The sequence below is a fragment of the Passer montanus genome, unplaced genomic scaffold (assembly GCF_014805655.1).
Source record: "Passer montanus isolate IOZ18808 unplaced genomic scaffold, ASM1480565v1 scaffold13, whole genome shotgun sequence".
Classification (NCBI taxonomy): domain Eukaryota; kingdom Metazoa; phylum Chordata; class Aves; order Passeriformes; family Passeridae; genus Passer; species Passer montanus.
Genome location: NW_024359832.1, coordinates 11,018,944 through 11,046,048, shown reverse-complemented (window position 1 = coordinate 11,046,048; position 27,105 = coordinate 11,018,944). Strand labels below are relative to the sequence as shown.

The 27,105-nt window shown below is 40.2% G+C and overlaps 1 protein-coding gene across 3 annotated transcripts in view; it reads right to left on the bottom strand.

Moving 5' to 3' along the window:
- The window catches only part of PPARGC1A (PPARG coactivator 1 alpha), a 364,561-nt gene extending 344,930 nt beyond the window's left edge, over window positions 1–19,631 (bottom strand). For 2 of the 3 annotated variants that reach the window (XR_005626495.1, XM_039698889.1), the window contains exon 1: window positions 19,324–19,631. Coding sequence is in view for 2 of the 3 variants with exons in the window: in XM_039698889.1 (XP_039554823.1) it covers window positions 19,324–19,410 (87 nt within the window). In the remaining variant the exon portion in view is untranslated. The remainder of the gene's footprint in view (window positions 1–19,323) is intronic. The other variant, XM_039698886.1, reaches the window with a different exon arrangement.
- Window positions 19,632–27,105: the final 7,474 nt, after the last annotated feature.

Genomic DNA, 27,105 nt, shown 5'->3' with positions numbered 1-27,105 from the left:
GCAGAGGGGTAGGTCCTCTGCAGAAGTCAGCAAACTCCACCTACATCAGCTGTATTCTGGTCTGATCACCAGATTTTAAACTCATTACAACTATTTTATAGTTCTCCTAACTTCAATCAAACTATTTTATCTTTTAACTCTCTAAAAATGATGACCTTTATTTTAAAATCTATTACTGAATGAAAAACATTGTAACTATTCCTAATTTTACTCAAAATATTTAAAATTACTGCCATCCTTAATCATATTTAGTACAGCAAAAGGGAAAAAACATAAAACCAGTTACTCAGAAAAAGAAGTATATATATTCTGTAGACTGCTCAAGAGATTTAATTCATGTGTGTTTTATGACTGCTTTTACTTCAAGATTTGTGTATATATATGGAAATTACTGATGAAAGAATTGCATTTATGTTGCACTCAGGTGAAAGTCATGCTGTGATAAAAACGTGTGTTTCTTTATACATCAGAGAACTAGAATAATAGGCTATTATGTTGGCAATATTTGATATATGATTTAAATTACATTTATGATTTTCTTATTTTTTAATTTACTTGTTTGGGTTTTCTTTAACATGAGTCCTTGACTTAAAAGTGATTATATTGTAAGTACAATGTCTAGCAAAACAAGGGTCTAGATCTCACTAATATGCTTTAAAGACATCAAATTCCCCAAGCAAAGTGATCATGCTAAGTGTGTTTTAAGTAATTTTTTCTTTCATTTCTGACTTCCATAGGTAAAGGGTACCAACCTTTAGACACTTCAAAGAAGGTAGTTTAGGTAACACCTGAGAGCTTCTCAATACCCCTAATGTTTCATATTTCTAATATTTTTTCCATACACAGTAAATGAAATTACATATTCTCAACTACTTTAAATAAATAGCTACAGCACAATATGTTGACTGCTTGGGGCTGAAGTCAACAGAGACAACTTTGCCTCTCTGGAGACAAAGAGGTTCTGGTTTTGCCAACAAAATCTCCCGTGCCACCTTTTCTATGCATCATCCTAAATTTCCTCCTAAAGTATTCCAAAAGGGAAGAGATAGTGAGAAATGAAAGGAGAGGAGGAAATGTAATCTTGCAAACCTGAAGGATCCTTTCAGTTTTGAAAAGGATTATTAAGGCCCTGGAATTAGCTCTGTAAGAGTGTTGGGCTGATAAAGCCAAGGTCACAGGCTGGATCCCTGTGTGGGCTGTTCTCTGAAGAGCTGGACTTGATGATGCTTGTGGGCTCCTTCCAGCTCAGAGTGTTCTGTGTTTCTGTAGTACAGTGCTCTTCAAGTTCACAATAAAAACACCGTCCCACTTTCATATGTGCAGCAAATTTGCTGACAGAGAAACATGTCTGCTTTTTAAATAATGAAAATGTCTTCAACGTGTTCCTGTCACTGGAAATCACTTCTTGCAGGAGCCATTGTCAAAATCTACCCACATGGAGACTGGGTGTAGTAAGGCAGGGGTAGGGGAGGGGGAAGATCATAAAAGCACTCATTAACCTAAAAAGAATAAATGGATATATTTTAAGACTTTTAAACTGAAACACTTTTACTTCTGTTAATCCAACATGTTCACTCAACAAAAAAGACAGAACACTGAAAAATATGGAAGCATGAGACTTTTGGAATTAAAAATGAATTTTAATGTTAGCATCAGAAGCAAACGCTTGTCTGCCAGATTAAATCAGAAAACACTGCATATTCCCACAATATTCAACATATATATACCCAGATCTGCAAAAAAAAATAAGTGTAGAAGTACCAAAATGTATATGGAAAAAGTGGACAGACATAAAGCAGCTGAAGCTGAAAACATCAGCCTCCCACACTGATGTAATAATAAACCAGCAAAGAAGATAGAGCACGGCTAAATTATGAAGGTGAAAATATGCATTTGCAAGCCACAGTTTGAGACTGAGTGCGAAAAGGACCAGGTTTTGTCTTTGTCCCATTACAAAGGGGGAGGGCTCCCCAGCTGTAAAGTGTATTTTGCAACACATCAGGTAGGTTCATGCAGAAGAAAACAAGCAATCCTGGTAAGAAAATATGACAGAACTAAAGCAAGTTAATTATTTGCCAAGGGCAGAGAACATATCAACTTCTATGATTTAGTAAGTCTCATTATGTTAGAGCCTGCCTTGATCCAGAAGCCAAGAAATTATGTGACTTGTCTTCTCTTATTTCAATTTCTAACATCCCTGATCACATAGAAAATTGAAAAAGCAAACCCAGCAGTTCAAAATCCTGAAAACAATATTAAAAAGTCCTCAAAAATCATTAGAGACATCATGGTTTTAAACAAGCTGATTTTAGACTGCTGATTTATTAACAGCAAACCATGGTTTTATCTGCTTTCTGAATGAATCATGGCTATTTATGAAGACACTGAAAGCTGTTCTGAGCAACAGGAAAGAGAGCCAACAGTGAGGCAGACACAAAAGACCCAACCACCAATGAATCATTTGAAGGTATCCCCAATGCACATAATTATCATACCCATTAAGCAACATTCACTGCAATTAAGTATTGTTTGGCTTAAATCAGTTACCTGGAATGTCTTCTGATCAGGCCTGTTCCAATTAAGTGGCACTTACTTATTACCCTAATCATGCAGTATCAGTTCAAAGCAGCATAGTACAGCTTCACCTTGAAAGCAATCAGCCTAACATTTGGCAACCAAAGGCAAGAGCCCTTGAGTTTCCAAATGGTAGAAAACTTGTATATAAGTATAAAGCATCATTACATTGTCTTCTCTGATTTGCTTCTATTTCTAGAATTCTCCTCACATAATTCTTAGAGCTGCTACCAATTGAAGAAGACCTGTTTAAAAACAAAAGAGAGATTAAACACAAACTAAATGCCACATATTGTGCTATTTCTGAAGTTGCTGGGGAGAACAAGAAATACAGAAACAGCAGGCCAATGCTTGAGACTCTCCTAGAATCATAGAATGATTTAGGCTGGGAAAGACCATTAAGATCATCAAGTCTAACTACTAACTGAGCACTGCCAAGTCCACCAATAAATCATGCCCCTAAGCACCACAGCTACAGATATTTTAAATATTTCTAGGGGTAGTTACTCAAGCATTTCCCCTGGAAGCCTGCTCCAATGGTTAATAACCCTACCATTTCAGCTTAATTTCTAAAAATGGAAATTTCTGCACTCTCCTCGACTAGAGCACTGACTATACATGACTCTTATAAACACGTTTTGCCACTCTTTAAGTTAACTCTAAGTTAGTTACTTTTATGATGTATATATCTTCTGTTTCAGATAATTATGTATTTTTAGCTCAATTGAAACCTATGTGCTTCACAATACAAAAGTAGTCATCTCTCTTACATTAAGAACTTCATTAAGGCACCCATATGAAAGTTATTGTAGCAAATGTCGTAGATGGAATTTCTAATGCTTCACAGTAGAGTATTTAGGGTTACTACACAGACAAATACATCTCAATTAACATAAATTAGGCATTTCAATGTGTACATTAATTTTGGCTTTAAGCTAGATAGACAATTTTAAAAAAAAATTTAAAACCCTGGATCTGTCAACAACCCTTTTTCCTTCAGGTAATGTAAGTCCATGAGCCCCTGTGGCCAGGAGGGCCAATGGGATCCTGGGGTGCATTGAGAAGAATGTGGCCAGCAGTCTGAGGGAGATGATCCTGCCCCTCTACTCGGCTCTACCGAGGCCACACCCAGAGTGCTGCCCCAGTTCTGAGCCTCTCCATTCAAGAAACCCAAGGAGCTACTGGAGAGGGTCCAGTGGAGGGCACAAAGATGATGAGGGGTCTGGAGCAGCTCTCTTCTGAGAAGAGACTGCAGGAGCTGGGCCTGTTCTGTCTGAAGAGAAGACTGAGGGGATCTCATCAATACATACAAGTATCTCCAAGAGGATGGTGCCAGACTCTTTTCTGTGCTTCCCAGCAGCGGGACAAGGAGCAATGGCCACAAACTAAACCACAAGTTCCACCTCAACATGAGGATGAACATTACACTGAAGGTGGCAGAGCACTGGAAAAGGCTGCCCAGAGAAGTCACAGAGTCTGCCTCTCTGGAGACATTCAAAACCCACTGCATGAGTTCCTCTGTCACCTGTCCTAGGTGACCCTGCCTTGGCAGGGTGGTTGGACTGGATGACCTCCAGAGGTCCATTCCAACCTAATGATGCTGTGCTCCTGTGATCTGGACAGCAGACAGGATGCCACACTTGCCAACCTGCAGTCACTAATCCTCTACAAGACTGAAGTGCAACCTATCTCTGTTGCCTTTGTTATTTGAGCTAGTTAATTTTAAACTATCTCAAATGTTCCTACACAGCACTACATATTTTAGGAGAACTTTACTTAAGTCTGAAAGGCACCTTACTTCTCACATCCATGCACCTTCAGAAAACAAGCCTCTGACAAACATTACCCTAAATCCTCTGGGCTCAGCTCTAAATACAGTCACACTGCCAAATCAAAACTCTTCGTGGTCACTGACAGTTTACAGGGAATTATTTCAGGCTGTTTATCTCATGTAAGTTTCACATAGATATCAGGACAGGCCTGTTCCAGTGTTCAGTTTTAGCTTACAAAAATCTGCAAGCAAAATATATGTCATCAAATCAGACTGGGAAACAGAGCCCTGCACTGTGGAACTACAAAAGAAACTGACCATGCTAGATTTGTTTGTGTATAAACTTACAGCAGTCTGTGCAAGTTTTCAAAGTCCTGCTTGTGATTTACAAACATCATAAGGATACATTATTAAAAAGAGACATCAGTTACAATAATCAATTTCTGTGACTACTGGCAATTCTCTGCATCATCCAGCCTAGCAAGGTTCCCATACAGCTTTCCCTGAAATGTGGTTGCAAGCTGTCTTCACACATTAAATATCAGAGGCACACATGTCAAGAGACATAGATTCTTGTTGTTTAAGATTTGGTTGCTCAAAAATTCAGTAAAAACTAAACAGTTAGCTGTTGAAAGTCAGCCCTATTTAAGATGTTCAAAGCTTCAAAGCTGAGCTTCAAAAACCTGATCACTCAAAATCATAACTCCCTTGCAAATGGGCAGGGAAAAAAATAAAAATCACAACCTCAACACACATCTACAAAAAATTGATTCACTATCTATAGCTCTTCAATGAGGAAAAATCCACACCTACTGAAAAAAAGAAGCTCCCAATGTTTTCATCTCAAATCTTTCCCAGCAAAAGCTCTTCATTCTTATTTACATAGTACCACTCCCAGTTTAGTTCTTTTACAGCAAACACTGAATTCAGTCTCTCGAGGCTGCAGCTGACCCAGGCTATCACCCCTACAGACCTCCAGCTGCTCATCATCACTTCTTGATGGTCACCCAACACGACAGGACATCACCACTCCACCCAAGCTCTTTCAAAATAACACAGATAAATCTGTAAAGATTCAGAACAGTAGAATTTTTTCAATGTTCTATTAGTTATGGTCATTTTGAAATAACCAGGTTAGGGAGCAAATGAGTGGGCAGTTAAGTTTGACAATTTTGGATGGAGAGCCTTCTGTCCCACAGTCACACTAACACAATGGGGCAGCAAAGATGAACAGCTGGCAGGGAAACTTCCTTAGCACACCTGACTGCAGATTACACCATGCTGAAACCACTACAGGCAATCACTGATGCTACAATACATGGATTTGACTCTTCCTTGCTTGCTTGCTCTTGAGCCTGTTTGGATAAAGCACTAAGTTGCAGATCAATTCACAGAAAATGTAACATTTGTACAGCGTGGTAGGCTATACCCTGGATAGTCATGACTCAGTTAACTCAGCAATACTGACGTACACAAGTTACTCAATGTGAGTCTTACTGTGACACTGCAGCAAAAAATGAATTTAAACCTTGAACACAAGGAAGAGAAGCAGGTAAATGAATTCTTCTCTGTAGCACTGACAGCATTGTAGAGACCTATACTGAAGTACCATCTTGTGCTTCTGGCATCTGATTTTCCTGAAGGGAAATCAAAAAATTGGAAGGAAAACAGAGAAGTTATGCAAATGTACTTGAAGTCTGCAAAAAATGTCCTCCGGTAAGAGTCTTAAAGAGGTCACTTTGATTAGATTTTAAAAAATGGCACACTGTGTCTTGAGTAAAAGTATTTTTTGTAGGTAGAAACAAAAACATACTGAAAGGCTTCCCAACCTACCAGGCCAAATCATAATGAGAACTTTTGCCTAGAAAATTAATTCTGAGCAACTCTAATGAAAACCAAGACCTGCTAAAGACAGCAAACACTGAGAATGATTAACCAATACAGTAAGTAGCAAAAGCTTTACTGAATGCTCGATGCCTTCCTTCAGATAAATAATTATATTTTGTAAAATGTTTTTGTCAAATCAAATTCAAACATTAAGCACAATTTTTCAATTCCACAGAGAGATAACTGAATAGTAAGTTGTGACTGAACCACCTGGTCAACTCTGGCTAAATCTGTGGCTTTATGAAATCATATTATTCTCAAAACCAAATCTCCTCCATTTCCTCTACACATGCAAATGTGAAACATGCAAATTATAAACATGATCAGTCCTTAAAACCTTTCTTTTAAAGACATCTTTAATTTGCTGTATATTTTACTGCTGAGGACAAGACAGCTAAAGAATTTATCACCTTAGCTACCTTGGTTATATCATTTCACTCCGACAGTGTTATCTCCTTGTCTCCCACACAAGAGTCATGCTGTTATCAAAGTCTTTCTCGCTAAACAATTATTTCCTTTTATGATTTCTTCTGGCTGGTCAAAGATAAGGGCTTACAGTGAGGTTGATTAGTGTTGCAAACAAATAGGAGTAATACTAGAGCAGATATAACTAAGCTGAAGTAATCAGCACTATTAATAACCTTTTGATTTCTAATCAAATACAGCTCTGACTTTTGCTACCACTTTGCTTTACATCTTCTAAACTACAAAAGAATTAATATTTTATAAAAGATTCTCAATATGCCAGTGCTTTTACTCTCTTGTTTGCTTTTTGTCTTACACTTAATAATCTTCACCAAGAAAAAATAAAAATAACAAATCTATTTTTAAAAAAGTTCCATACTTTATACTGCCTTTCCTGGTAACAAGATTTAATTATATATTGCAGTATGAAATTCTGCATTTTTAAAATCTAGTAACATTTCTGAGGAGAGTAAAATCACATTTCTTCATATTTGCATTAAAAAAGAACCCAACACAAAGACACAAAACCAACCAAACAACTACCCTTGCTTGAGACATACAAGTGTGGCAAAACCCAGTTCATACAGTCAACATATGACAAAACTATATCCAAAAATAGGAACCTAACATGTTAGGCCTTAGAAACCTGCACTGCAGGTAGCACTGCCACATCCTTCCATAACCTGGGCAGCTACTAATCCAACAGATGCTCATTCTGCTCAAGTAATGGGCAATGTCCCTTACAGAAAACACCTAAAACCACTAGAAAAGCATCATCTCCTCACCCTCTGCAAATCCTCATAGGCAGCATACTCTTCCAAACATGCAAAGTCTTTCACTGGGACTCTCTAAGAGAGATTACATCCAAAGCACCAAGTAAACCCTACAGTTCAATCTACTCATGGGAGAAGCTCAGTGGTTTCACGAACACATATGTTTGTGATCTCCACAAATATAATTGTTTTCTAATGGTCTCTCCATCATCTTTCCAAATATTCTTTTTTTCCCCATGCAGAAAAAAGGCAGCAAAACATATGCATATCAATCTTATTTTGTTCCTGCTTGCATTGCTAATTTACAGTTGCAATAGTCTTAGGAAAGTTGAAGGCTGCTCAATGAGTTTATAGTTCATTCAGACATGAAGGTTTAGTGGTGATTCCAGAGACATTCTGCACACTTGGGGTGTCATTGCTGCATACATCGTGCAGCCCCAGTATGTGCACAGGGACAACATCCTTGCTTCAGGATGCTCTAATGAACAGATTTCCATTTCATGTGACATTTATTTGCAACAAGAGTAACAGAAATTAAACAAGTTTGCTTGTTTAATTTTTGACAGCAAGTTTTGTAATTTATCAAATTTAATTTTTTTCATTAATTTTAACAGCAATTGCTACTCTTTGTTTTTTTCCATATTCACTCTTTATTTTATATAACAATCAAGAACAAGAAAGGAATCACAAAACTAAAACTTTCTTCACATGGAAAGCTCTCTTTTCCACAAAACTGGGTTGTCTGCTAGCAGACTTAAAAATAGACATCAATGTTAAAGGTACAAATGACTATAGTAAATACAAAAGGAAAAATAGTATCTGAAACGTGGCAAATATTTTCCAGTTTTCACCTAAAGAATTCCTTTCAGAGATGAAAGTCAAACATGAATAAAACAAAAACTTTAATGAGTGTGTTAAATGTTGGCCCATACAGATTTGAAAAGACTGTGAGCTGCCTTACAAAATGGCAAGATGGCAATATTAATACACAATATGCACCAAAATAAACCAGTCATTTTTATTTTCCATTTTTGTCTCAAATTTATTAGTTATCATTATATAAAGTATTTATTGTTTTCATTTTTAACATTGTTTTAAAAGCTAATGTGCAATTGAAAGGTTCTTTTTGTCGTGGATATACCCAAAATTTTCTTTAGAATCTTGTTTGTTTGGATCTGTCCAAGTTCATGTTCATAAAAACACCCAATTTGTTTTCTAAAGGAATTCTCTAACTTCACAGTAAATAAATTTAAAAATAAAGTATTAATTAAAAAAAAAAAAATAATCAATTCATAAATGACCCCTAATTAACTTTACTTCCCAAAAAAGCCACACATCTGTTTTCACAGTTGGACATGATTCAACCACTGGTAACCAGAAAAAAGCCTCAGTGTGTTAAACTATTCTAGCCAAAAACTGACACTCCAGCAAAGATGGCTACTATGCCAGCACCATCTGAGCAGCTGTGAGGACAACCTTTATTTACACTGAAAGGGCATGAGACTTCCTGATGCTATTACTATTAAACCAGCAAATCTTATTGGAAAGACACCACTGGTTGAAAATGGACAATGCAAAAGCACAACATGCATTTTACCAATCAAGCAGATTATAATTATGTGAGAACAGTGATGTATAATAATCCACTCTCTACCCACTTTTCTACAACAGATTCTGCAGGGCTCAGCTTCTAGAAAAAAATTCTTTGTAAATTATTTTTAATACAGCTGTTATTACGAGCGTCAGAAAAATCAATTAACAATGCTGCCTTAACTCTTTAGGAAAAAAAGGACTTAGATAAATAGAAAAAGATTATGTTATTTCTTTTACAGCATTATTCTTATTCTGTAAGTGACATCAAAGAGCCACAGCCCCCTCCTTTTTCTCCCCCCCCTCTTTTGGCTTTGACATCACACAGAGAGAAAAGTATTCCTTTCACTGTCTCTTATATAGCTGGAGCATCCAAGCTCTGCATATTGTTATCACTTTCTATCCTTGAATATGAATTCTTTTAATCCTCCAGCAATTAACAGTCTTTTGGATGAAAATAAAAAAAGGCTGGGAGTGCAACCTTACTTTTGTTTTGTTAATTTATTTGGTCAGTAGTTCATTTTCTTATTGTTTCAGTGTGTGCATGTCCTACTTAAAATATTCTCTTTTTTTTTACCATTACATGTTTACAGCCATCTTTTTTTTCCTTTTCTTTAAACCTGGAGTTTCCCACTCTCAAATATATTACATGGAAGGCTTTCTGTAGTAATTTTTTTGCATTTTAGAGCACAACCTATGCATTTAATCACACAGCTTTTTGGATGGGAGAAGAGTAATCATCTTTTATTTGTAAAACTATTTTAAAAAGAAAGAGAATGAACCCCACAGAAGAATTGGCAGGTTTCCTTTACCATGACCAGATCTCCTTGATCTCCTCACTGCTTTCTTGCTCCCAGACCACAGTTACCATCAATACTTGTCACGTATTCAAAGCATGGCAAGTTCTTGACAAACAAGATGGGAGCAAAGCTCTCTGCCCTCAAGATACAGCTGTTTAAGACCCTAATCCCATACACCACACATCCATTTCAAACCTGTAAGCAGTTCCCTTGACTTCCAAGTGTTTACTGTTGAGCAATTAAGTGGTCTGCTGGATCAAGGCCTAAGCAAACTGAGACATGTAGGTAGCAGGCAGATATAATAAAAAGTACCATGAATGCCAAGTCAAAGTTTAGCAGATACATCAATTCACAATGCGCTGTTTGACTCAAAAAATATAATTTAAAAAAGAAACAGAAAAAAGAAAGAAAATGGTTGACGTAAATCATCTCATTGGAGTGAGTTTGTGAGTTTTACAATCCAAATAAACCTCTGACATTGTGAATTGCTGAGTCCAGGCAGCCTGTGACAACTGTGGATATGTTTTACGAAGCCATGCACACATTACTAAAATGAAGTTCAATCAGCTCTTCAGGAATCATTACACCAGACACACATTCCAAGCTTCAAAATGTTCACTGCAAACATGCAGTTATCATAACATTGATCTGCTCCAGCCCAAGTTTGCTCTGAAAGAGAAAAAAAAAGGACCAAACAAATAAACAAACTTATAGTCAAAATGAGAAGTCAAGCGAACTTTTACAACAGCTGCCTTAAAAATAAAATTAGGAAAAAATCCCTATCTTAAACAAGCAGCTCCATGGTCTCAAAAGAAAGCTAAAAGGCTGAAAATAGGATCCCGAACTGCAAGCTATATTATTCCCATTCTGTCTCTTTTTTCCCCCTTAATTACTTCAGTGTTTGGTAGAGTGAAGCAAATGAGAAAATACATCATTTTTCTTTTTTTAATTATTAGAAGAATAAAAAGCTATTGTGCATCTGATCTACAGACTGATCCAAGTATGGCAGCAGACATCAACCTAAAGAAACAAGCAACAGATGAACAGAGTGAAATGCAGCAGAGTGATGAATGGGGTTTTGGTCAGTTTGTTCTACAGTTTTCCAAGTGCAAAATAAGTTTACACATTTTTAATATTAGACAACAATGGCTTTCAAGACACCAGGTAGATGAAAGCCTACATGATCCTCCTCAATGGGCTCATGACTTCAGTGACTCAAAGGGGAGATAGCAAAAAGTGCTCATTCAGGGAACCAACCCAGCAAGGATCAAACCCAGCATCAGTAATAAACAAAAAGAGGTGGTATTAACAGTAAACAGGGAAAAAACTAAATTATGCAAAGACTTTAAAAGGACAAGAGGTGTAAAGTCTAAAGTACTAAGTGAGACAAAATATGGACTTCAATTTGTATTTTTAAGTAAGGGTAAGAGAGTATGTAGGGACAATCAAGACACTATGTACAATCAAAGATTATATTGTATAGAAAATGGATGGATACATTGGGGTTACTGGGGATGACTGTGAGAAAAAGGCTGATTAATTCACAGTGACAGAAAATTATGTAGGTGGTGACTTTAGGGTCAGAGCTTTAGGGGACCAGAAATACACAAATATGCAAGCTAGTATGTAGAAAATCATCAGCATTTGAAAGGAAGGGGTTGAAAATGACGCTTGGATTATGTTCTTCAGTGACATGAGGAAAGTCTCTGCAATGGGGAGAGATTGAGTGTGATTCTGAACTGTTTCTCACAGTGATTTTGTCTGTGGATTGGTATTTTTCCAGACATGAATAACTCTGTATAATACAGAAACTGATCACAGCAACTGACAGTGGAAAACTTTCTTTGTGAAATTCAAACTAGGAAACTCATTAAAGTACAAGATATTACCTCCCCCTACAGTAGAGACTGACAGCATTCACTCATTCTAGCAACTGTAATAATGTCTCTTCTTTACCCTTCTAATAACCAGAACATAGATCACGAGGTCAAAAGTGGCAGAAAAATTTACATCATGTTCAGCAGGCTTTGCATACAGCCTACAACACTTACTCTTAATTCTTCCCTCCTCCACAATTTCAATCTTAATCTGCTAATTCCAGAGTACTGTGAAACTCTCCAATCAGCAGCAGCAGCATGATTGGTTGTTCAATGCTGCCCTTCTGGAACATTTGTACAGGTGAATATAAACGTAAAAGTATGAGAAAAGCTTCACACAAGGACAACAGAGGGAATCTACAGTTTAAAAAAATCCATATATTTTCTGGCACGTATTTTGTGAGGGGGATGATTAAATATTCTATAAGCAATTAGTAAATTGTCAATAGAATTCAATAAATGTTGTTTAAAAAAAAACTAATTATTTGTTACAATAACCACCAACTATTGCTATTTTGTTTGTGAAGGTTTGTAAACTACTTCCATTTGAGAAGTAATTGATTCCATTTTTATCATTTGCTCAAGTTTATGTGGTTGTTCACATCCAAAGAGATGATAACATCTATTTGCAGCAAATTATACATTAAATTCCTCATTCAAAAGCTGTAATGGAAAACAAAATGCTAATTTGTGCTGTAAACGGAAGTACAGAATCATAATCACTCATTGTTAACATTAGGAACTAAATTGCTCTTGCAAATAATAAAATGGGTTAAAAATGTGGAGAGCTTTAGCAAGCCAAAGTACCAGTGCCTCTTATTTGCTCGTGTTGTATCACAAGTGATGAAATGAACCTTTCCTCTTCAGGCCAGCACAAACTGCCCTTTTTGAGGGAAAGAATAATGGCCTTATGATTGCAACATGAGGGTGCATGTCAGGTGACCTGTTCCATCCACAAGCCTCCAACCAGCTTCCCACATATGGGTTTCCATGCACTGTCTGCCAGACAGACTCCACTGAATGCAAGGACTGTCTGCACAAGCAAGTGCTGTAGAACTGTGACTCTGCCAGGGTCAGAGGATCCGACATCCACACTCCATGCTCTGCACCACACGCTTCAAGGTACAGTTTGATTATTTAACCTCACCCTAGATCTGATCTCATCTCTTCAGCTGAATATAAATTTGTAGCTCAAATGTGCTAGGGGTACTCCTGGAACACAGTCCAGCTTTATCCAAAAGGAATTCTGATCAATTGCAATGAGATCAGCCTACAACACTAACTGAAGCACGGCAGTGTTGGGATGAACACAGCACACTCCTGCCTTCAAGAAAAGTGCTAGCGTAGACACACCTCTCATCATTTTGGGTCACAGTGAGTTCACGTGGAACCGCGAATACCCAATTTCTCCTTCCAAAATTAGCACCAGTGTCACAAGTGCTATAACCAGAGCAAGGGTCGCTCTCCTATTAATCTGTCTTCACCTTAATTTTACCTTTAGAGAGGAGACAGTAACACACAGCTATGTAGCAGAAGGAGAATCTTAACTGCCACTTGCAGAGGACACAGAGCCTAAGACAAAAAAAAATACTGCGGAATTATTTGGCTTCTGTCCTTTTTAGCAGTTTTACAGTCCTGTAAGTTTTAAATGTACAAGGAGTTTTGCTCACACAGCAGACACACACATCATAGGAAATTAAAAAACCACCGACACATTAGGACTGTGCACCTGCTCTTCCTCATTTCATTAAGCCTCTACACCTAAATGTACGTCAGGTTCTCTCCTATGTGCATCCGTTGTGCTGGTATCCCTCAGTGATACCTTCTGGTCATGGCGAGACAAACTGGATCACAAGCATCCACACCGCCTCAGGAAAAAAACATTAAAAAACCCATTAACTTTTGGTAAGTCAGATCAGATCATTATAATCTAAATTATAAGTGCCAGATAATTTGTTTAAAAAAAAACCCATGTATATGTTTGTAAATAAGCTGCAATTTGTTATCAAGGCTTTCCTAGCTTGTATTGTATAGCTCAAATCAATGTAAAATAGCTGATTTGCCAGCCTTTTCTGTTATTAGTATTAAAAATATATAATTATGTTATCAGAAAAAATGAAAATTGCTTTTTAGGTGACCAAAAGAAAGTTCCACTTCTTCATGTAGTAAATCATTTTACTGCTGCCCTTTTATATTTAATACCCTTCTGCAGTACCCATTTATCTCTACACTAGCAAAGTGTACACATTGATTTCCTATGGTCTCTCTGGAAGAAGGTTCTGCTTCCCTGATGATGAGTACAAAGGGTGGATGACCCCATTCTCATTCCAATGCAAACCCTGCACTTTTACATTTCTGCTTAGATCACATGAACATTTGACCAGCTAAGAACTCCCTGCCCTCTTCCTTCAGAACGCATTGCTAGAACTACTGACATTCTCTCCTGAACAAAACTGTATTTTTGAAAATCCTATCTTATGTATAAAGCACTGAACAGCATTAGTTCATCGCAGCCATAACTGTAACTTACAATCTGCACATGAGTTTTTCCTCTAAAATTAGATACAACAATAATATCTTGCCCATTTTCTGCATGTGCTTTAAAGTGGTGCTATTGTGCTCTGCTGTGTAACTATTCAGTTGCTCTCCTCTGGGGCATGAGGAAATGGTCCATTCCTAGTTTAAACCGTGCTTTTCTTGTGAGATGAACCTGCCATCAGAATACACTTTTCTAAGCTACTGTGTTGAATAAGCAATTTAGGCATTAATCACTGAAAGAAAGAGAATCATGTTTAACAACATTTTTAATAAAGTCCATTACCTGTTTTTAATAAACTACATCTTTCTCATTATCCTATCATTTATCATTTGCTGGGATGTCAAGAAAATAGGTGTCTTCAGTTTCACTTTCATTTCTACTGCTGTTTTTTCAGCTTTGTGCTGAACAAACACCCCTTGAAGTCAGGAAAACTTCAAATCCAGGATTCAGTCTTTTTTAAAATTGCAAAATATTTTCTGTTAATACTAAACCAGGATTGCATTTTTTTTTCTCAACTAATTCAGTTTTGACAGCCTTCTTTTAATTTGCACAGATGTTACAGACTCAGTTAAAATGTAACTTCAGTTGAAGTTGGTATTATTCCATTGGTTTTCACCACCAAATACTGTACAACTATTGACTGTCTTTTTCCATTTAAGAAAAACATCTTCAAAAACCATGAAGTGCACTGTCCAATCTTGTACAGGTTGGTATCTCTCATTCAACCCTCTCATACACAGACATACTCAGTATATGCTATACACGTGTAGGGCATTAACACAAATTAATCTATGCATGTTTCCAAACCTGCGTAGATTTCGTGTTCTACTACTCAAATACCATTAAAGGAAAAAAACCCAGAAAATATGGAAACAAAAGTAAGCCAATAAGTCTATTTTGGTCAATTGCCCCTGAGAAATGGCTACTGGTCATACTTTAAGTAAAATAATTAAAATGCATAACAGCAATATACTACACTCAGTTCAACTCCCCAAAAATACTGGCAGAAATCTACGCTAGGGCACTTCTGTCCCTGCTCATGTAAAGACAAAGAGGCAACCCACAAGGCTGGCTCTTAGCTCCATCTTTCACTGACTTACTCATACCCACAGAATACATTTTGCCCAAGTATGTTGTACAGTGCACTGCTATGTTTGAAAACACAGGACAAAGAAAATGGTGCCAGTTACTAAGTCCACGGCTGAAAGTTGCATGGAAAAATCTCTGAAATAATGGCATCAATCAGGCAGCATACGCCTCATTTTACTTCTGTACTGCAAGGATTCTGATGTCAGATTAAAGTAAGCATCCAGATTTATGGATCCAGATTTCATTCCCAAACTACATTTCAAATTATTTTCAAGCGCTTCCAACCATATAGATTAGTAACACAATGATATATCCAATTCTTAACTGGAGAATTAAAAATAATTAATACAAATAATGCTGCCAGTTCTGCATAGACAGGTTATGCTGAGAAATATCATTGCTCTTGAAAGGCTGAATACCCCTTGCAGCACTTAGAAATAGCTGTTATTTACTCATGACTACTAAATAAGAAACAGATGTAAAGAAAATTTCCAGAAGACACACTCGGGAAGGTTCCGGCAAAAATAAAGAACGAGAAGTAGAGTGACAGTCTAAAAATGAAGAATACAGAATAAATCAACAGGAAATCTGATGGATATTCCTTCATCTCAGTTTTATACAAACTGGCAAGACAACACAGGTAGGTTTATGCAACCACAGTTCAAAGTTCTCAGGATTTAAGTCTACAAGTTTGACTGCTCTGGAATTTAGCATAATGGTTAAGTCCCTGTACCACAATAACTATAAAAAAAGACAGCAAGCTTCAGGAGAACACTCAATCTTTTTGAAGTTATCCTTAATAATGTGAAGTCTTATTTGTAACTAATATGGAGCCTTATATTCTGGAAGACTATCTAAGAAATTGATTCAAAACAGACTTCATAAAGTTTCTAGACATGATTTCTCCATTACAAGCATTTTTGCGATGCACTTTGAAATTTAATATGCAATGGAAAAGCTCCTTCCAAGAATATTACCAACAAATCACACATATAAGCTTGTGCTTAAAAACGAACTGCAATAATGCACCAAAATATAAAGGCTGAAACACATCTCTCAAACTCCCTGAATTATAAAGCAAACATCATAGATCTCTTTTCACAGCTGCCAGACAGCATATTATGCTTCTAGAAGTCACTGTTCTCTTTAACCTGACTGGTTCCATTGTTGAGTTGTATTTTGATTACTTTACTCTCATTAAAGCCTTGAGATGCCAGGAAAAGATCCTCTGAGAAAGCTATGGCTGAGCCGCTATTGATATTATACAAGGGATCCTTTTACCTCGTATGAGATGTTGAGAGTGCATCATATTGATTTGGAACAAAAAACTATTTTTCCAGTAGTCAACCCATCTTCTCATATCAGCACTTTTTTTTAAAGTTTTTCTGTTTGCTGTTTTGTTTTAAACAAAACAAATTCTATTTCGGCTATGTTGCTAAATTTAGCAAGAGGGTTTGGAAGCTTTTTTTTTTAACTCAATTCAGGTAAAAACAAACAAACACGAATATGGCTGACAGTCAAGTCTGAGCCAAGTCTGCCTTTTTAAGTGCTAAAACTTGTAAGAAAAATGTATTTGCAGCAAAATCCCATATTCATTTTGATTTCATATTCAGACTAACATCTACCGCTAATCCTCAGCTGATGAATTTGACTGATATAAATGGTAACGTAATACGCAAAAGATGAAAATAGAAAGGAGCCTTGAGCACCAGAAAGAATATGTGTCTTAAAAATTCTTCTCATCTTCACCCTGGAAGCTCTTGCAAGCTCATCTGTTCGCCCGTTGTAATGCTATGTAATGATTACACCTTCTCCTTCGAAACACCTTTCCTAATCATGCATATTTAATTCAACTTTGTGTATATATCCTACGGTTTATATAGTCCTGCTATAAATAGACCTTCTGCATTCTGAATTATCTCCCGCGTTTTCCCTTAGATACAGTTCAACACTGGTATTTAGAGCAGATCAACTCTGGATTTGCCAGCAATTCTTCCTGCTTCCATTGTGATACGGCTTGCTCTCCTGAAAGGGGATGTAAGGGAACCTATCATTTCACAATGACATTCTTTCACCGAACTGTTTCGCTACAGAATGAAACTAACTTTAGATAAAGGAGCTGGTTTAAACCTGATTTTATTGTCTGCGTTCCTAAGCATATTCCCCCTCTGATGGTTTCAAAGGAGTCTTCCCTGTAACTGCCTGCCTTTTATATCAGGCATGAGCCCTTCTTAAATCCCAGCGACTTGCACGGGCTCTCATTCAGCAGGACAATAACGCACGTTCCGTGCTCATACAAGCACGCTGGCACCGGCGTGTGCCCCGGGTACGTGCAGAGGCACCCACGCCCGAGCGGGCCGGGGAGCACCGGCCGCCCCGAGCCGCTGCGAGCGGCGAGCTCGGCGCGAACTCCCCGGCCGAGCGCCGCTGTGCCCGCGCTGTGCCCGCGCTGTGCCCGCGCACCCGGCGGCCGCGGGGCCACCACAGCGGCTCCGGATGGCTTCGCCGAGCCACAGGGGCTCCGGCGCGCCGGGAGACGGCGTTTCAGCGCTGGCTCTACGCTCGATGCGCGCCTGGTCCCCACTCGAGCGCCCCTGTGCTCGGCGCACGCCAGCCTGACTTGTTCCCCGCCGGGAAGGCTCTCCCGGCCGGGGCGGCACGCCCGGCGGGGTCCGCTCGCAGCCGGGACACAGAGATACGTCTTTATTTATTCGGCTGCCTCGGACGAGCAGGCTGTCAGGGCTTCGGAGCCCCACCGCGCCCGGGCTCGCCGGCCCCGCTCCTCGCCGCTCGGCGTTGGCAACTCCCGGAGCAGGGAAGTGCGCGCGGCTTCTCCCTGCCTCGCCGCGAGGTGTAACCTCAGACTGCCAGCTGCTAGCTCGGGGGCTTCAGTCGCCTGGAAACTGGGGTCGTAGGGCTGCACGTTTTCCCCTGAGCTCAGCGGGTCTGTCCCCTGCAGGGAGTGACCCCCCTCGTCCCCCGGCTCTCCCGCCCCCCGCGGGCACCACCGCCCGCACAGCCCGGGGCGCCTCTCGCCCGCTCCCATCCGCTGCCCAACTTTTCCTGTCACGCCAGCGCCAGAAAACCCCTTCCCCACGCACGCACGCACACACACACCGGTGTAGTTTATAAATGACAGTTGCCTGTAGACTTTCACCAGACAAGCAGCGGGGGCAGCAGACTACAACAGTTATTTAATTAAAGGCGCTTCGGAGGCTCCCAGAATAGCTCTCTACCTCTGAGGCGCGATTTCTGGTTTCCCCCCGCTCTCCCCCACCGCCTCGCCAGCCGCCCCCCGCTGCCCGAGCCCCGGCGCGGGCGGGAGGGACGGAGCCGGCCGGCGCTACCCGGCTGCGCGCTCCGCATTGCACAGTCATCAAAGTTAAGTGCGTGAAGGGGGGATCGGGGGTGAATCACAGAGAGAGATGGGTGAGCCGAACTATTTCCACCTAGGCAGGATCCGAAATTACGGATCTGGATGCGTATGCAGCCATTTCTGAGGAGGAGGAAGCGGGAGCGGGGGGTCCCTCTCGCACGCAGCCTGTCACTCGCACCCCGCTCCCCAACTCGCCCGGCTGCCTCAGCGCGGCCCCTCAGCGCAGCCGAGGGCAGGCTCGGGGCACTCCGGCCGAGTTGCCCGGCTGAGCCCCGAGTTGCTCCCGGGCAACACACAGCCCTCCGCGGGCTACGGCTCTCGTTCCTTAGTCCTCCTCACGCTCCTCTTCCTCACGGGAGGGGAGGGCGCAGAGGGAAAGGGGCTGAAAGGCACACGGGAAGAGGCTCTTTTCTCTCGTTTCTTTCTTCGGCTGACTTAACCCCTCCACCCGCAACACACACACACAGGCTGAACAGAAACACTTCCAGACCCTTCCTGCACACACTGGCACCACCTTCGTTTTCCCCCGAGGAGCCGGGCGGGCGCAGCGGCGGCGAGCGCGCAGCACCGGCCACCTCTTACCTGGTTGTAGGAGGTCTCCCAGGAGGAGGTGTAGTTGTAAAAGAAGGAGGAGAAGCAAGCGTCTTCCGACAGCCCGCAGCCAGCCATCCTCTGGGCGCAAAACCTCTTCGGGAAGGCAGGAGCAGCCCTCGCAAACTCTTGCCTCTTGCGCGGTCGCTGCCGCCGCCGGCGCTGCCCCCGCGGAGTGGTGCCGGCAGCTTCGCGCTGGCGGCGGCCGGCGGTGCGTGCGGGGGAGCGGGGCTGGCTGGCTGGCAGGCGGGCAGGGATGGAGGCGCGGGTACCGCGTGTGTCTGAGCGTGCGAGCGCGGCCGTTCGGCGCCGTGCCGTGCCGTGCCGTGCTGTGCCGTGCCTTGCCGCGCCGTGCCGTGCCGTGCCGTGCCGTGCCGTGCCGCGCCGTGCCGTGCTGTGCCGTGCCTTGCCGCGCCGTGCCGCCAAAGTTGTCGCTCCGTTCGCAGCCGTGTGGGCACGGGCTCCACACCGGCGCCGCAGCCCGGCCGCTGGCGCCCGAGAAGAAGGGGGCGGGAAAACCGCCGGGAAACTTCTCAGAGCCGTCCTGACAGGTGCGATTTCCGCTGGCTGCTCCTTTCGCGGGGGTTTGCCTCGGGGCACCGGGACCCGCCCGCCCTGAGGAAGGGTAACACTGACGGCCCGTAAGCTAAATCGCTCATCGGACACGGCGAGTTCGCGCAAAATAGCATGATCTTTAAGTGTTTTCCAGGAAATTAGCGGAAATAGATTGGATTACGTTGACTCCGCTCCTCTAGTATGCCTTATCCTGCTTGCAGACCCCGTACCTGTGACAAGGGGACCATTGTCCTCATCAACTACCACTGATATCACAAAACTCAGCTAATTGTGAATGTAAAGCAAATAATATAGAAGGTATTTTATTCAGAATAACTGTTTTGTTTCATATAAAAATATGGTTTTAACTTGTAAAAAATATTGTGTTTGCTTCCAAAGCTTAGCTGGGAGAGAGGGTAGTTTGTTGAGCACTACCCAGCAGTCATAACAGCCACAGCCATCAGTAGAAAGACATATTTTTGTGCCACAACTGATCGAAAGTCCACTGAAAGTCCTCACTTCCCCTCACCTGACACTCCTAGGAAGAAAACACCATTTAGTAAAACCCATAGAATCTTTTGATCATTCTATTTGTTGAGAAAACAACTGTGGCATGAGTATGGAAAGTGTGGAATTCTGTGAAACACATTCAAGCATAGCAGAAACTCACCTTTTTCACATGAGTTGACTTTGTCCAAAAGAAGGCTAGCCAAGAATTCATAATCCAGAGGAACGTTTGTGGCAGACAGCTCTGTCCCAAATGAGGTCAAAGAGCCTTTCATCCTTCCCTAAACTAGTTAAAAACACAGCATAAGAGTCCCAATAACAAAATGTAGAAAGCAGATCAGAAACAAGGTGTTCACTATGTTCATAATGATATGTTTCTCAGATTGCTCCAGTATTTGCTTTCAGAGGCTTCATCCTGATTAGGCTGCTCATCAGTCACCCACAAAACTCACATGGCTTAAGAATTTATTTCAGCTTTTCAGACAGCAACAATTAAGGCAAAAAAATTCCTTGTCACTTCACCATCATTCTTGAATTTCCCTTTGAATGAGTGTTCAAAGCATCTCACTTCTAAAATTTTAAGCAATTTCACTTTGCATATTTCATCTTCATATTAAGTCTTAGTATATTCAATTCTGACTCTACTCCAGGATAGCCTGACCTCTGTGCTATTTATTCTATTGAGACAAATTTTGCACTTCTCCCCCTAATATCTGATGTATTTATACACTTCAGTAGGTAGCATTTTACCCTACTATCCTCTGGTCTAGTGACAGATATACTGCCTCTCTCATGCCAAGTTCTTTAAAACTCTTAAAACATATTATGGGTTGTCAACTGTTTGGGATTTCTTCTTATCTTTTTCCTTCAAACATTGTTCCTCACCCTGCTGTTAGCCATTTGGTCTAGCTCAAAATCTCTTCATTTGAATTTCAGAGAGTTCCTCTGGGGGACCATCAGTGGTAGGAGGTTAAGCCTAATTGCACAGTGATCAGTTACCAGTGCAGATCTGGTTGTAGTCTTTGCTGGTAGCAGTGAACTCCTCCCAAGCTTTTCAAGGCCTCGAAGAGTGCACTTCTGCTGGCAGCAAAACAACACCTGAAAACTGACAGCCTTGTGCGTTGCTCCTGCAGATCATTTTTAGTGTTTTCAGTCAACCAGCCATTACTGAAATGGCCAATAATCACTTTTATCTGTTGTGTGAGTTAGCTCATGGTGGCATCATTGTCACCATGATGGTGGCGGTGATGTAAAAAACTGACTGTATGCTACTTCTATTACCAGATGTGTGTAACCTAACATGATAAAATCCACAAATAGCTCTTGTCTATATCCCATCCCAGTGCACTAACATCTCCATAGAAAAGATGCTAAAAGTGTATTCAGTTTTGTAGACAGGAAGAAGTGGAGATAAATAAACTCTTGTAAAGAATTTGGGAAAATGGATTGGTGAGGGGTGGAGGCAATAGCAAAAGCCATTAAATGTTTGAATAACAAAAGTAATCTCAGGATAACCATTAATACTCCACTGGTGCTGGGAAAAAAAAAAAGGCCTGGTGCAGATTGAACTGAGAAAAATCACTCAAATATCTTCAGAGGTGCATAATTCTGTGCAGTTACAGTGTACCAGGGTACTAGATAAAGACTGTCAAAGCACTAGAAAAGCATCTTATTAAATACAATCTAGAGTTTAATTTGCTTTGCTCTTTGCTTCCATGTTTTCACCTTAAAGATTTTCTAAGTCTAATAAAATAGAAACTTTTCTTGGAGGAGTAGGAGAGGAGTGGAATTTATTCCCAAAATAGATATTGCAGGTAAAAAAAAAAGAGAATCAGAATGAAACTTTTGAATTAGACTGGTCTTGCCTTCTCACAGAGAGCAAGATGCTGATGCACTGTGTTGGGTTTTGGCTGGGATACAGTTAATTTTCTTTGCAGTACCTGGTGTGGGGCTGTATTTTGGATTTGTGCTGAAAACTGTTGATAACACAGGGATGTTTTTGCTATTGCTGAGCAGGGCTGATGTGGCATCAAGGTTTCTCTTCTGCTCCTCATCCCACCCCACCAGTGAGGAGGCTGGGGGTGCACAGTGAGTTGGGAGGGGCCACAGCCAGCACAGCTGACCCCAGCTGACCCAAGGGATGTTCCATACCCTGTGGCATCATGCTCAGCACACACAGCTGGGGGGAGAAAAAAGAGATGTTTTGAGTGATGGTGTTTGTCTTCCCAAGTCACCCTTCTGTGTGAGAGCCCTGCGCTCCTGGGATGGCTGGACACCTGCCTGCCCATGGGAAGGGGTGAATTAATTCCTTCTTTTGCTTTGTCTGTACACATGGCTTTTGCTTTATCTGTTAAACTGTCTTTATCTTAGCACAGGAGTTTTCTCACTTTCACAATTCTCTCCTTCGTCCCATTGGAGGTGGGGAAGGAGCAAGTGGCTGTGTGGGCCTTTGCTGCTGCCTGGGGTTAGACCATGAAATGCAGCAAGACAAGACTGGGCCAAGGACTGTTGTTTGAGACAATAAATAGATTTTATCTTGGTATCACCAAGTGCCAGGTATTGTCAGAGACCTCTCAAAGAGGAAACTTGTATCTCATTGTTACAGGCAAAAGCCAGAGCAACTTCCTTTTCTTTATGTGGAGTAATCTCTTTAGAAATTTCTTGAAGAGCAAGGAAGGCTCCTAGAGGTCTTTGGTTTGAGAAGCATATGGAGAAATTGGATAGAAAAGCCATCCCTGTGCAACTTATATGTTCCATGTAAGAAGAGAGATTATCAGAACAATCCCAAGGAATCGCGGTTCAACTCAGCTGTAGCCACTAAATCAGGATTTTGTAACTCCATGGCTGTACATTTTGTTTAGGTAGCTTAGTGTCCCTCCAGTAGTCAGTGTGGCATCTAAGCTGAGTGCTATGTTCCCCATATTTTTAAAGCTTGTGATCATAAACACCTCAAAATGTTTTTGAGTCCTATTATTTTATTCACTGTTGTCACTTGTGTTAGCAGATGTGTAACTTTACCTGACTTCATTACTTGAAAATCACTTCTTAGAGGGGAAGTCCATAATATCAGATATTCTGAAATAAAGTTAGAAGCTGTCCATCTATCTTATTTGCAGGTAAAAGAAAAAGGGAAAAAAGAAACTGCTTTCTTTGTAGCCTATTCATAAGTGCATAAAAAGTCAATTAAGACAGTCCATAAAAATTGAAGAGGAAAGGCTTTAGAAGTCCACTGGTAGGTTTTCTATTAGGCTAATACCTTAAAGCTTCCTTAGCACTTTCCAACAAATCATTTTATTTGGCTTTATGAACACCTCTGGAGCTGGGTATTACATCTTTTTAATATTTGAGGAGATCAGCAGCATAAGTACCAGGACCCTTGGAAAAGTCAAGCAACATTGTTAGACAATGTTTATAAAAGTAATTAGCCCCAGAGGAGTAAAAGCCTACTTAAAGCAGAAATAAGTGAAGATTTCAGAGTGTTTAGGTGTCTATTTAACTTTAAAGATAACTTGTGTCTGTAATACAAAAATGTAAGATTAGACATAAACGAGAATCAAACTACAAGTGGATGAGAACACAGCAACTGTGGTCATCTCTAAAACATCTTTTCAGTGATCCTTTAGTCAACTGGGGTTTCACTGTATTCTAAGTAAAATCCAAATAGCTTTTTTCACCTTAACATGGCTACACAGCCCAGTTCCAAGATACCTGAGAGACCTGGAGTTCCCAGAACAGCTTCTGCACATTGGATCCAGCAGCCTCAGCCACAAGAGCTATAGGTGCAGAGTTTCCAATATTAGGATAACAGCTCAAGATTATTCAAAACACAGCTTTTCAAAAGTATCCTAGGACACCACTCCCGACTCAGCTACACAATACCATTAAAAAAATACTTGTGGTTACTGCACAAAACAAGTGATACCCTTATTTCAGAAAGTTCAGTTACACCAAAGAAGTCACTGGCACTGGCTTTGGTACTCCTGGTCTCCAATCCCAGAGCTGGGTTCAGGCCTTAACTTTTGAACAAGAACATCAATGGAATGCAACACATTTTCTAAAGTTTCCTAGATGGTGAAGATTGCATAAACTGTTGTGCTTCATCCAAAAGCTAAAAAAATAATTGAAGCTAGATGACTGCTAAGATAGGATAGCAGCTCCAAGGGGGAAAAAGGACAGAAAAAAACTACTTTTTTTCAGTGCTGCTGCATAAGACCATCAGAAATGAGTAACAAGGTTCTCTAAAGCCATCTAAATGCAAAGACCAATTGAAAATACTCAACCGCAAAGAAAATGGTACATTTCTCAAAATGTTTTGATCTCACCATCACTCTATTATTTGCTTTGCCTGAGTTCAGATTCAGTTGCTTGTTCTTCATCCATGAGCTAATTCCATCTAAGCATTGGGTCATCATGATAATTGAAGTTACATGAAAAAGGCAACTGAATGAAGTAAAGCTGATTATTCAGAAAGAAAGAAAAAAAAAGTGACAGGGGTTTTAAAGCTAGATTACATGAATTTTGCTCATCTCAAAAATGCAGGAAATTATTTTCCCTGAATTTTGCAAGATCAAGTGTGCCACTGATTAAAACTTTGTCTACTGAAGTGGAAGAGCAGAACACTGATGAGTTTGATTGTCCTGCAAGCAAGATATTTTCAATGAGACTGTTAACAAAATGAAGCCACTATGATAATTTAATTCCTAGTTCAGGCCTTCCAGCAGCTTTTCAACATGAGTAATCTCCATCAGTTCAATACCCCCAAAATTATAAATAACAACCAGTGAATACATGCCATTCAAATGTCAGCAGGCATGAACTTATGAGGTAGTTCATAACTTTTATAGCCTCATCACCAATTAACAATGTAAATAAATTGCTAAAGCCCTATCAGATTATAATTTCCCCAAAATAACATTCCTGTGATTATGTTTGCTTGATTATAGTTATGAAGTAACTAATCAGAGCTGGGGGGAGAACCCTAGAATAACCCAAATTAGCAGGAATCAAGATGGTTAGCTTGTCATGAGTCCCTGCCTCTAGTGTAAGTATCTTTACATCTGAGAACCACCCCCCAGCTATTCTGCCAGCTCCTGGGTACATTTGGCTCATTAGCAGAGTACTGAGTGATGAAAAAGGAGTGGACTCAGCATTATTTTATTGGTCACAGTAAAGATGTTGTCTAAGGATGGATGTAGTGAAGGGTGTGAGATCTCCTCAATGCTCAGATAATGAAAAAGGGAGGAGGCTTCACCTAATTCAGCACATTGTTCAAAGTTCATTGATACAGCAGCAGCACCTTCCCATCACAAACTGTATTATAGACTCAAGCAATATTTAGCTACTCCTTTGGTATCACGTGGGAAGGAACATGGAGGAAGGAGGAAAATGGACTCCCAGCCACACGTGCTAGAACTTGGGGAAATTGCATTTAACTGTCTTTTGCACAAACCCAAGAAAAGCTTTGATCAATAAAGAATTCCATTTTTACACAAGAAATACCACAAAGAGGCAGCAAAGCCTCAGAAATAATTGATAGATGTTTCAAAGGGCTTTGACAGAACACTAAGTTTCGATTTCTTTAGTGACATCATATTTGAGCCAATTAAGAAAAACAAACCTTGTTAGGAGAAAACCTAGGCACATATTTGTACCAGAAATGGTCTGCAGCTTGTATGCCTGTTGGGGTGCTACGCCCAAGTCCTTTTCTTAACATATTGGCCAAAATCAAGGGAAAGAATAAACTGTTCTTCTTAAAGCAGGTTTTTTAATGTTGAAGTTTTTTAAGTAGTAAGAACAAAGATTTGCTGTTGACTTTGTTCCTCATTTAGGAAGTTCTACTCCGAGTCTAGCAAACCCAGCATTTATAGAGTTGTTTTTATGATCAAATTAGTTTGCTAAAAATAAAAGAAAATTAATTTCTGTACCTCACTGTACCTAATGAGAGATCTAAACTTTAGTCTCATATCAAGCCATTAGACTACAAACATTTGGACGCTTAAACTTTACTTGCAAAAATAATATCCATTAGAGACAATTATTTTGTGAAAAACAAATGTGATTATGAATGAGATCTCAAAGTGAGATTTGCCTATTCACTTTTCCTCCCATAAGTCTCCTCCAGAAACAAGCAGGATTTCTGTAGGCTGCAGAAGAGTCAGAACCACCACATTACTGTTCAACCTTGTATTTGACAATGCTTGAGAATATAGAGAGCAGACATTTGAATAGTGTTTGGATTTACATAGCAGCAAGTCCAGCAGGGAATTTGAGAGCAAAAACACTTTAACAGTGACTTGCCTACAAGGAGGAACTGTTCATTGTCCATAAATTTACACAGTATTAAATGTCAGTTTTCAACAAACAGGGTACATATTGTGAACAGCAAGTCTGGAATTTTAAATTCTTGCCAATTCTTGTATTTGATTTCTGCTCTTAATCAAAGTATTTGCTTAAAGTATGTAGAAGTAGCTGTAATTTGAGTTTACTTCCATTATATTGTATAACCAGTAACACATGGGAACAAAGCTATCAATGCCCTCTTGGACAGCTGCTTCGAGAAACATGTCGCTCACACTGCTTCAGACTTGCTGCTGCTGCTGCTGCACAAATTGTAAGCCTTTCTGTACAAATTGCAAGCCTTTCAGAAAGGGTTCAAAGGGCATTTATTTCTTTAAAAGAACGATACTATCCCTGTCACAGTAAAGGCTTATC